The following is a 12,861-nucleotide window of genomic DNA, read 5'->3' as shown; positions in this document are numbered from 1 at the left end:
AGCCGAATCCTTGGAATTTTACCTGTGGCCTGCCTCCACTGACAGCTGTGCCTACTATTTTAATTTCGAAATTCAGCTGTTCCTTTGCCAGTCTTGACACAACATTTTAGGCATGTTCTGAAGCATGACTCATGCTACTCTCCACAGGCCAAGCCACTTCAGTATTCTCTTCAATTAGTGCTCTGCTTCCTGATCTACTGGATATTCTTGGAGTAAGATGCAAGATTAAGACCATGGGCAATTTGAGAAGGTAGGAATTTCAGTCAAGACATTTGGCAAAAAACAAAACAAAACAAAACAAAAACCACTAAAGACCACATGAGAGGCCTCAGGGACAAATAAAAGGAGATGAAAAAAATAACTGTCAAAGTTTTTCTTAATCTAAAAAAGCCTATTGATTAGACAGCACCATCTTTTCCATTAGCAAGCAGGGCTGAAATGTTTGCTGCATCTTCTGATGTGCTGGGAGAGACGGGGAGGAACAAGCTGTATAAGCATCTTAGAGATGACGGCATGTGAAAAAAGTCATTTTATCATCCATTAATTATTGTTCAAGTGTACACCTTGCAGATTCAAACTTTTCCACTAAATAACTGTGATTTTATTTATTTATTTTTTCACAAAATACAAAGCTTTGCACCACATTATATTAGTGTTCTACTACAAGAAAATCCCAATTTTTTATTAGGAGAGAGGGGTGATTTATATATAAATATTGATAAGCATATTGATTTTATACATTCTTAAAATAATAAAATTGCCATGACAAAGAAATGCCAACCCTATATAACATGCAGATTATTGCTTATAACTTGCATATATTTACTTTAAACTGGCACACATACTAAGTACGCAAACATTTCAAATTTTTAAGGGAAATACACAAAGATGTCCAGAAACCCCTCTAAAGCACAACCAGAAACAAAAAAGAATACTAAATTGCTATTTTAATTGCTGATAAATCTGAGTAACATTGATTTGTAAATTACCAAGTCTTACATTCTGTAAATAAAAGTTCTTCAGCCTTATGGAAATACATTAGAAGGTATGTTCTCAAAATGTTAATAAATATATTTTGAAAGACTTCTAAAATCTTTGACAATGAAATATTAATGTGATATATTCTCAGAGAAAAATTGTGTATCACAATAGATGTCACATCTACTGAAGTTTTCAAGTAACTTCTTCAAATTAAATCTATGTCTAAAATTATTATAAAATCAAATAATTACCAAAATATTCTCATAACTCATCCCAGTTACATGTTAGTAAGAGAGTATTATCTGTGCAAAAAGTCCTTGAGTAAAAAGTAGACATAATCATACTAGAAGCAAACCAAGCAAGAAACAGAAAAATACATAGCACATTTTATTTAGTTAAATTTTTTATGCTTCATTAACCAACAAGTAGCAAATACCTTAATGCATACTTAATTACAGCAAGAATTACATAAAGATAAAAAAGAAAAAACATGCAGATGACAATTAACGAGTTTTCAGCCAGAGGTATTTTTATCTTTAAGATTTTAAAAATGTCTACTCCTTGGAGGGAATCAGTGTAAACACTTCCTATGCAAACAAACTAATCTTTAGTTTCACTGCCAAAATATCTTCCAAGAAAGGTATGATCTTACAAAGTTTGAGGTCTGGGCTAAAAAGAGACAGGGCTCAAATCCTTGGCTGTTGTACTTTGGAAAATACCCTAAGTAATTCACTCGCAATAAGCTCACTTTTGAAGGAAACAGGACTGTGACTACATTTGCTTGATTAAAGAGCAAGACTCAATAATGCTGCGACATAACAGCACACCCTCCTCATAACATCCTCATAACACAGAACCACCTCAGTTCCTCCCTCACCTGTCAGAGGGTCTGAAGAAGAACATTTAGATAATTTACACGCCTGCAATGAATCCCTAGCTGAAACATGTTATAAAGCTCTTATTGCTAAACCAGTTTAAGGAAAAGACACCTAAAGATGTTTCTCAATAAAACCATAACATTATAAGCTTTGCTTGGTGTTATAAATAAGTATTATTAAATGTTAAATGGCTTCGTTGTAGCCTCTTAATAAATTATGGCTTGTCTGTTCATTACTGAAACTCAAAGCAATGCTTTTTTTTTCCCCAATGAAAGAACATACTAATGAATACCTAAATTTGCCACAAGGGGCTGGGAAGCTTACACATTTGCACACATGTTAATTTGCTTCTGTAATGTCTGACTCTTTGTGACCCTATACACTGAAACCCTCCAGGCTTCTCTGTCCATGGGATTCTCCAGGCAAGAATACTGGAGTGGACTGCCATGCCCTCCTCAGGGGGATCTTCCCCACCAAGCGAAGGAACCCATGTCTCCTCCATCTCCTGCCTTGGCAGGCAAGTTCTTCCCTTCTGGCGCCACCTGGGGAGGCCTCAAAAGTTGGCATAGAAAGATGACATAAAGGAGGGAGGTGCTGATGAGATGGAAGGGCTCAAAAGATTCAGAGAGGAAACTTCTGGATTGAGGGAGGAACATCATGGCTTTTAAGGGCAAAGCAGTCATACTATCTCCTCCAACCTTAGGTCCTGCTGGCTTTTCCTTGTCCTCACTCATATCACACATTTTATGTCAGAATTTGCTTTCAGTACCTTTAGTGTGTCTGTCATTAACCAGCTGTGGTTAAGGCTAGGAAGGTATGTGTGCGCCCAGGGCCTCTCATCACGGGAGGGTCTCCGGGCTATACTGGTTTGCACCTTTTGAGATACACTCTGCCACATTATGATAAAATTATACCAGTTTGCTTCTTATATAGACTCTAAAACACATAAATACATAATTTTCTATGAAGTATAATTGATGATGTCAACAATGACACAGATTTTCAAATTTCATTTAACAGATTAAACCACTTAAAGCCAATTGAAATGTGTATATTTACGTATTTGGAGTGAAGAGAAACCTAGAAATTGAAATTTATTCAAACACTTATTTTAATAGTGTCTTTTGGAACATGTTTATTTTCCTTAAAAATGAAGCAGAACAAACATGAATATTACAACATACTTTCCCCCCTATATATCTCCATGAAAAGAATATTTCTAAACACATGATTACAATGTTGGTGTACCCAACAATACAAGGAATAACCACTCTTTAAATGACTAGTGCACCTCAGAGAAAATATATAATTTAAAAACTGATACTTTCAGCAAAATTTTGCTTTGAGTCAAATAGGTCATTAAAATTTAGAAAAGAGTTTGATTCAAACACCTATAAATTAGGCAGTTTTTAAAACTAGACCTTTACAACAGTACTGGGTCATCCACAGTATATGAGCCACCCTTAGGAATGATAAAAACATTATTTCTCTGAACAAAGACTACTCTATAAAATAACAAAACTGAACAGTTGGAATAAATATTGCATTTCAACTTACTATGATATATCAAGACACAATTTAAGCAGGAGTTCATTTCTCTGCATTCAGATTCATACTGAGATTTAAATAAATGCAAATGATACTTGTTAAAAAGGTTTTAGACACAATAATGCAGACTCTATAAACTCAAGCTCATAGTTTTCAAATTCTCCCAAATAAAATATCTAATGCAGAGTTTATGATCTTGCATGATATTTAGTTGATTTTCATTCATTTTCAAAATTTTGAATGAATTTTTTATTTTCTAGAGTACTACATGTTCAGAGAACATTTATATAGTTACAGGTTGTCACTAACTTTTTTCTACAAAAATAGAGTTGCTTAAAAATTTATACCAATTTGCTTTCATTTTCTATAAATATTTTAACAGTTGTTTAATATCAGAATGTCTAATATCAACAGAATCATTTAAATTAATCCATGTAGTCAAAATATTTAATACGTAAAATGTCTAGCAAAAGTTTGTCATTTAATAAATGAAATGTTCTGTCTTTAACTACTTGTATCTTAGGCAGGTGGATAAAATCACAGAACAGCAAAGTATAGCTTCTGTAAAGATCTGACTTAAAGTAGCATGGCAGCTTATAGTGTCTTTTCCATTTCATATCGATTGTATGAGGAAGTACGTAGAATCTATTTTGGATACATAATCTGGATGTTAAATTATCTGTCATGCAGCCAGCATAAAATAAGAATTGCTGACTAAGGGAATAACAAACTTTAGTTCAACACACTGATATTTTAATTATACTTACTTAGTGGGGGCTCTACTGAAAGGTGCTGTTAGTGAAAGTAAAAATAAAGTTTTAAGCATGAAATAACAACTATAAAAACTGAAACTGCTATATGGAAACTCACTCATATTATATAGCATTATATTTTCTTCACATTGATGATGGGTTTAAAATATGTGTTCAGAAACCACAGAAATATCTGAATGGTCAAAATTATTTATTTCACATTTTGTTTCTTTCTAAAGGAATGAATTCTAAAATAGCTTTCTAATGTAAGTGTTTTCCTTTTTGAAAGCCATTTTTCTTTTAAAAGAGCAAGAAAGGAACAAGATAAAACCACATGCTTTCATACTCCCTCTAACCAACCAATACATGTCTAAGTGCTTATGTATAAAAGGGACTAAACTTAATAACAAATAATCAATGTAATATTAGTAAATCGGAAAACAAATACTTACATTTTACATTACTTTAAGCCTTTCAAAAATAAGTGCACTGGTATAAACCAATCAATTTCAATGTATCATTTAGTTACTGACTGAGATTTCAATTACCTTCTTTAAATGTTCTATAACTTATCGGGTCCTATCTGCAATGGACAGCTGAGTCAAATCAAATCATATTAAATCAAAAGTCCTGAAATATCCAGCTAGCCTTCCTTCGTCACCATAACATGGACAATGAGAATGAGTAGCACATTCTCATTCAAATTGAGAAAGTGAATGGATTCGATCTTTTGGTTTGGGTTCAATTAAATTCAAGTATTTTCCACTGATTAATTTTTTTCCTTAGATAAGAATGATCATTAAAGTCAAGTACTTGAGAAAAATAAAGACAATAATAGCTAACTATGTTATTTTATATTTGGGTTGTAAGGACCAAAACAAAAGCAAACATATACCCACATACACAAACAGAAAAAAAAAGTCACCATTTATCCTCACATAAAATAATAATATTGATAATCAGAATACTTAAATTATCTATCTTTTGCCTGTCTTTTAAGAAAGACAGAAATTCAAAGTATTCAAAATGCTAGCAAGCATGGGTGTAAATTGTGAGTAAAATATGAATACTGACTTATTTATTTAGTTTTTGCAGTTTTGGTCTCATCAAGAAGAGGCTTACTTTAGGAGCATGATAAATATATATTGCACAAGACTGGTGCTAAAAGAGGTTGGGTTCAGAATTCATGGGAGGTTTTGCAAATAGAAATAATATAGTTTTCAAAGAAAAAAAATGCAAGGGAAGCAGACAGAGACAGCAGTGTTAAAGCCTTTTTCTTAATGACTCCTCGTATTAGTCTAACTAGCCATCTAGAACATGCATGTTTAGAAGGAAGAATTCATCTCTTAAGGAGCTCTATTAGATTGGTCTTACGCTTTACTATTTAAGAAAAAAAGCAATAATTTGATAAAATGTTAAAAACATATAATAAAGTGATGTCAGAAAAATCTAAAATTGTAGGAAATATTTCCCATGAAAACTAATTAGAGGTTCCCAAAGTAAGCAAAATACTTCATTATTAGTAGATGATAGCAAATTGAAATGAAAAAGACATCACATCTAATAGTCTAAGAAAAAGAACATTTCAATAATTTGGAAATCAAACTCTACTCTAGGAATTGACAGCCATAGTAAGAAATAAGCACAGTGCATCAGAATGTGGAGAGCTGTTTACACATTTAAAGGCAGTTCCCATTCTTTCAGCAAAATCAGTGACATAAAACCAAGTGCACCAAATTAGCATAGTCATCTTTTACAGAGAAAAGTACCAATGCCAGTGAACAGATTTCCAAAAAGATTCACGATCAATATTTATACATTTTTATTTTAATCTTTAAGATTTTATCCATGCTTATAATGCAGAAGAAAATTAGAAAATAAATCTTGAGGGAAAAAAACTGTTTTAGTTTCTCTTTTCTAATGGTTAAGATAAAAAGACACTGAAAGTATGAATACCAAGTATAATTAATAAAGAAGCACAAGAACATGCCAAGAATTTATCCTGTCAGAAGATACAATGCGGGTAGTAATGAAGTATGCTTATCGACAGCCCACTTTTAGTCAAGTTTTCCATTCTGAAGACTCTTTCTGGCTTTCTCTTGTCTTAAGAGAGAGATGATTTTGATGCACCCCTTCGAAATTTTGATCATCCACATGACATTCATCACATCCAAAACCACACAAGTAGCAGTCCAGGAAAACTGAATTAAAAATCCAAGCCTTACGTAGGCTTCCGTCCCAAACACAGAGTACATGTAGCTGTAGAAAGGAGGTATCGAGGCAATCCTCACTATGAAGAATACTGCTGTCATAAGTATTCCATTGATGACATTAGCCTTGGAAAACTTAGGATACTTCAGAGCCTCAAAGAACCACCTGGGAAAAAAATTAAAGAAACATCTCATTTATTCTGCATCTTTGAGGATTAATGGTTTCTAGTTTACAGTTTTTAAAATTCAGAACACCCCCACCCTGCCCAAGATTTATTGGGTTGGCCAAAAAGTTTGTTCAGGGTTTTTCCTAAGCTGGTATAGAAAAACCCAAATAAACTTTTTGGCCAACCCAATCTATGGAAAGTCGAAGGGCCTAGAATAGTCAACATAATACTGAAAAAGAACAAAGTTGACAGATTCACTTTCAAGAACTACAATAAAGCTACAATAATTAAGACAGCATGGCATTGATAAAAGAACAAATAGAACAGTGGACCAAAACAGAGTCCATCAATAAACCCACACAAATATACTGAACTTGCTTTTGACAATGGTGTAAAAGTAATTCAATGGAAAAAAAGCAGTCTTTTTAACAAACAGTGCTGGAACAATTGGATAGCCACGTGCAGAAAAAATAAACCTAGGCAGAGACCTCACAACTTACACAAAAATTAACCTGAAATAGACCACAGACTTAAAAGTAAAATGCAAAATTATAAAACTTCTAGAAAAAAAAATGGGAAAAAAAATCTGCATGACCTTGGGTTTGATGATAATATTTTAGATGTAATACCAAAAGCACAATCCATAGAAAAAAATATCAATAAGCTGGACTTTGCTAAAATTAGAAATGGGCTCTGTGAAAGGCACTATTAAAAGAAAATGAAGAGACATCCAAACACTGGGCGATTGTTTACATATATGATAAAATACTTGTATCTAAAATATATATAGAACTCTTAAAGCTCAGAAATAAGGAAACAACTCAATTAAAATATGGGCAAAAGATCTTAAATACATCATCAGAGAAGATAAACAAAAGGAAAAACAGTATATAAAAAAGATGTTAAACATGATTTGTCCTTAGAAAAATGTAAATTAAAACAATGACATACTACTACACATATATTATAATGACTAAAATCCAAAACTCTGACAATATGCATTGTCAGCAAGGATGTGGAACAATAGGAATACTCATTCATTGTTGGTGGGAATGCAAAATGGAAGCCACTTTGTAAGATAGCATTGCAGTTCAAATATTAATCATATTCATAACGCACAATCTAACTATCACACTTCTAGGTATTTTTGTCAATTGACTTCAAAATATATATCCACACAAAAACCTGCATGCAAGTGTTTATACCAATTATATTCATAATTGCCCGAAACTGGAAGAAACCAAATGTTATAGGTTGGTTCACAATATTATTCACAACATAGTATGTGAACGAATAAGCAAACTGTGGTACATACATACAATAAAATACTATTTAGCGATACAAAGGAACAAACTATCAATTCACGTAACACGATAGGTGAATCTTAAATGCATATTGCTAAATCAAAAAAGTCAGTATGAAAAGTGTGCGATTCCATTTATATGACCTTCTGGAAAAAAGCAAAACTATAAAGACAAAACAGAAGAGTGATTGCCAGAGGTTCAGAGAGAGAAGGAGAGTAGGTAGAAGCATGGGCAATATTTCAGAGCAGTGAAACAATTCTGTATGATACTGTAGTGGTGGGTACAAGGCAATATGCATCTGTCAAAACTCACAGAACAGCATGAAGAAGGCATGCAAGTTTTTTTTTAAATGAATAAATAAAATCTCCCAGGGGACCCCAGGTAACTCTGAAAATAGACTGTAAGACTAGAAAAACTATACACAGGCACTGTACTCTAGCTAGTAAAATATTATCTCAAGGGGGAACAGGTTAACAATTTTGAAACCATCATGCATGTACATTGGGATTTAACAAATAAATTTGTCTGATGGTGCAGTAGGGACCAGATTTCTCATTGTTGGAGTGGAGATTACAGACAGTTGAGTGTAAAAGGCTAGATTGAGCCATATGATCCTGCATTAGAGCTGGAAACTTCAGTATAAACTTACATTTAGTTTAATACAGATTTAGATGGATACAAAGAGAGAAATACTTATAGATATGTGTGTTTATACAGGTTAGTATATTTCCAAGTTGTCAGCTGGGAAGACATAGGAACAATGATTCCCCAGGAGCAGTGAGCACACCCAGGGCCCACATTTTGGTTTCTAATACCAGTCTCCAATAAAAGGAAACAAGACTCCTTAAGAAAAGGCAGATTCTAGGGTTGGGATATGGTATACAATAAAAATCCAGAATACTGTTTTTAGTATCAGAAATTAAATAAGTGTTCAAAGAACAAAATGATGAAGTTATGTCAAAGGGACTACGAAACCAACTGAAAGAGCTCCCAATGGCAAAAGTTATAACAATTTGGACAAAATAAATATAGGTAGTATCGGTTTTAAACTCAAAGAAAAAGTAAATATCCACAAAGTCATGGTAACATAAATAAATGAATGAGTGAATGAATAGGGAGGAAAAGATAAATACTCTGTACAGAATGATTGCAAACAAAATATGTAGATGCATCTTCAAAGAGTTCATGAAGCATAACTCTCCACTGTTCAAGAGGGGACCATGTGTAATGACTTTGTTCCAGGGAGTTCAGTGTAGAAGGCAAGTGGGGTATAAATAGTAACTTTAAAAACTGAGAAATCTTACAAACTCTACCTCAGCCAGGTGAACAAGGTAAACATCAACAGTGATAAACCCTGTTTATGTATGTAGTCCTGACATAATGGGATGAGAATGGCACATTACTTCTGTGGTCTTCCTCCAAAAACCCCATTGTTGTTTAGTTGCAAAGTCATGGCCAGCTCTTATGACACCATGGACTATATAGCCTGCCAGGCTCCTCTGTCCATGGGATTTCCCAGGCAAGAATACTGGAGTGGGTTGCCATTTCCTTCTCTGGGGGATCTTCCTGACCCAGGGATGGAACCTGTGTCTCCTGCACTGGCAGACAAGTTCTTTACCAATGAGCCACTAGGGAAGCCTCCAGAAAACCCCATAACCTGAATCTAATCACCCAAGAGAAACATCAGACAAATCCAAATTGAGAAATATTCTACAAAATACCTGACCAGGACTTCTCAAAACTGACAAAGGTCATCAGAAACAAAGAATGTCTGAGAAACTGTCACAACCAGGAGCCTAAAGAGAAGTGACAACTAACTGTAATATAGTATCTCAGATAGAATCCTGGGACAGAAAAATGACATTCGGTAAAAACTAAGGAAATCTGAACTACTGCCAGTTCAGTGCAGTTCAGTCGCTCAGCTGTGTCCGACTCTTTGCAACCCCATGAATTGCAGCACACCAGGCCTCCCTGTCCATCACCAACTCCCAGAGTTCACTCAGACTCACGTCCATCAAGTCAGTGATGCCATCCAGCCATCTCATCCTCTGTCGTCCCCTTCTCCTCCTGCCCCCGATCCCTCCCAGCATCAGAGTCTTTTCCAATGAGTCAACTCTTCACATAAGGTGGCCAAAGTATTGGAGTTTCAGCTTTAGCATCATTCCTTCCAAAGAACACCCAGGGCTGATCTCCTTTAGAATGGACTGGTTGAATCTCCTTGCAGTCCAAGAGACTCTCAAGAATCCATTAGTTAATAATAATGTACCAATATCTGTTCACTAATTATGACAAATCTACCATACGAATGTAAATATTAACACTAGGAGAATCTGCATGTGGGGTATATAGGAACCCTTTGAACCATCCTTGAAACTTTTCTGAAAGTCTAAAATTATTCTCAAGTAAAAAGCATATTTTTGAAAAATTCAGTATTTGCTCTATTCTACTTTTTCCTCCTTAAAGAAACTATATTGCCTAATGTTGCTTCATTATATTTTAGAGGTTGAATTATAAAGTGGAGTGAAATATATCCATGTATCTTAATGTTCAATTTGACTGAATTAGTCATGACTAAACTAGAAACTGCTCAACCTCAGAAACTAAAAATTAAACTGTTAAAAAAAGACCTTAAAATATTTGACTAAGAAATTAAAATATGAAACAGAAATAATTTGTAGGATAAGAGAGATATTACAATTTATAACTATTTTGGGTGAAAAAAGAAGGAAGTTAAGGTAGCAATTTAGGTAGCAATGCTCAAATTAATAAAATAGTATCACAAATAGGAAAAATGTCACTGTAGCAGTGAAGTCAAGATTTTTTGCTCTATCTAGATCTCCTATCTTCTAGCCTTCTCTACTCCAAAGATTTTCTCCATCTGATCCTCAGTCATTCATTTTTGTGACTATATAGCCTCAATTTTAATGAAAAATGCTATACCTTAAATAACCCATCCCCTTCTTTTTTAAAAATTTTTTAAAATATTTGTTTATTTGACTGTACAAGGTCTTAGTTGCAACAGGTGGGACCTCTGATCTTCGTTGAGGCATGCAGACTCTTAGCTGCAGCAAGCGGGATCTAGTTTTCTGACCAGGGATTGAACCCAGGCCCCGTGCACTGGGAATGCAGAGTCTTAACCACTGGATCACCAGGGAAGTCCTAACCCATTCCCTTCTAAGCATATTCGTAATACCTGATAGTTCATTTTATCCAATTCCATCTAAATCTCTTCATTGACTTCCACTCTCAAACCTGTCACTATCCGCCTCTGATTCACTTCTTTTCCTACCTACCTCAGTTACCTTCAGGACACACGTTGGCACCCTCAGCGCTCTTGCCACTTCATCCATCATACTCACCTGCCTATCATCAACTTCTCATCAAGCCAGCTTTCCTTAGGCAGAAAACAGAGGGAAGGCAGGCACTACACTCTGCAGTCAGAGGCTGGGCTCAAATCCCCTTCTTCCACTCGGCTGCTGTGAGGCCTTACCTGTTACTGACCTCTCTGTCTCAGTTTGATCTACAAAGATCATGGTGGATAATGATAGCACTCCCCTTATACAATGAAGTTGTTATGATACGTAGTAAGAACTCCCTCAAACTGAAGAGCTCAATCAATAGCTATTATTATTCACCAGTACTGACATTAGCTAAATAGCACAAATATAGAGAGATCTGAACTGCCCAGTGTATCCTCAGATTTGCTTCATGTTCCTTTTACTTAACTCGACATTCTCCATAGAATTGCCTCCAAACCTCTGTCTCACCAATGAAGTCACTTTCCTTCCTCATTTAGCTTTACCTCTCAATTCCAGAGGAACCAGCCTCCTCTACTAATAAGATATTAGTCATCAACCATGGATTCCTCAAACTCTGACCTCAAGACCTCAAATCTTTTCAGACACATCTTCCTCTACATTCAGAAGTGGTTTCTCTTGCCCTCTCCAAGGCCAACTGCTCTGTACCTACACTCTGCAACCTTAGGCAATCAATTATCCCCTTTCTCTTGCTCCATCCAGCTCTCCACCTGTAGGATGATTCCTTCTTTCTTACCAACATGTCCAATTCTTCCTAATCCAAAAATCTCTCCTACTCTGCTTGTCTTCCCTATTAAACTTTTAAAAAGAGACATCAACAGTGTATTCACAGACATTCTTGCTATAACTTCACAACCCAGTACATATGACTGCATTCCCCTACAAAAGAATGCAGGGGTCACCAGCAGCAGCTCCATAACAAGACAATGGATTCATCTCAGCCTTCATCCCAGGTGACCTTTCTGCAGCATGACACTGTCGATCATCACATTTCCTTTCTCCTCTCCTGGTTTCCACGATACTATTTCCTCTTGGTTCCAAAGCTACAGTTTTTCAGTTTCTATTTCCTCTGTCTTTCCCTTAAATTTTTGTGCTTCCCAAGTACACTTCTTCCATATGCTGTACCAAGGCCATTTAATCTACTCCCAGGGGCCGAAAGAGGTTAAGAACAAGTTTCCCAAAATGTGCCACCACTACGGCATGCCAAATATTTTGTGTGTGCGTGTGTGTTAAGTGGCTTCAGTCGTGTCCGACTCTCTGCCGCCCTATGACTGTAGCCCACCAGGCTTCTGTGTCCATGGAATTCTCCAGGCAAAACAGACCTGAAAGAAATTAAGACCCAGCAGATTCAAGAGAAACTCCTAGCTCTCCCGGAACTACCTGAGAGAATTCAGACAGGCGACCCAGCCACACAGAGAGCTGTCACCAAGACATAGCTTTTCATCTGAATGACCCATCTGTATGGCAGGACAAACATCTCATTACCAGATATCTGCTCTTCGTATCATCCTGTGAATATACTCCTCCACAGATGCCTACACCATTCCTTAGTTCAAGACAGCTTTCTAAGCCTCTATTGCCCAGTTTGAACTTGGATCTCACTGTCCTGTGGGACTCCCACATATATGTAATTAAACCTGTTTTTTCTCCTGTTAATCTGCCTTATGTCAATTTGATTATTAGATCCATCAAAGAACCAAAACT

The 12,861-nt window shown here is 35.5% G+C and overlaps 1 protein-coding gene across 9 annotated transcripts in view; it reads right to left on the bottom strand.

The window, feature by feature from the left end:
* Positions 1-578: 578 nt before the first annotated feature.
* The window catches only part of TLCD4 (TLC domain containing 4), a 115,527-nt gene continuing 103,244 nt past the window's right edge, over positions 579-12,861 (bottom strand). For all 9 annotated transcript variants that reach the window (XM_042251199.2, XM_060400907.1, XM_060400906.1 and 6 more), the window contains one exon: positions 579-6,535. In XM_042251199.2, the coding sequence (XP_042107133.1) occupies positions 6,217-6,535 (319 nt within the window). In that variant the 3' untranslated portion in view covers positions 579-6,216. The remainder of the gene's footprint in view (positions 6,536-12,861) is intronic.

The sequence above is a fragment of the Ovis aries genome, chromosome 1 (assembly GCF_016772045.2).
Source record: "Ovis aries strain OAR_USU_Benz2616 breed Rambouillet chromosome 1, ARS-UI_Ramb_v3.0, whole genome shotgun sequence".
Lineage (NCBI taxonomy): Eukaryota > Metazoa > Chordata > Mammalia > Artiodactyla > Bovidae > Ovis > Ovis aries.
This window is presented reverse-complemented; position numbering and strand designations above follow the sequence as displayed.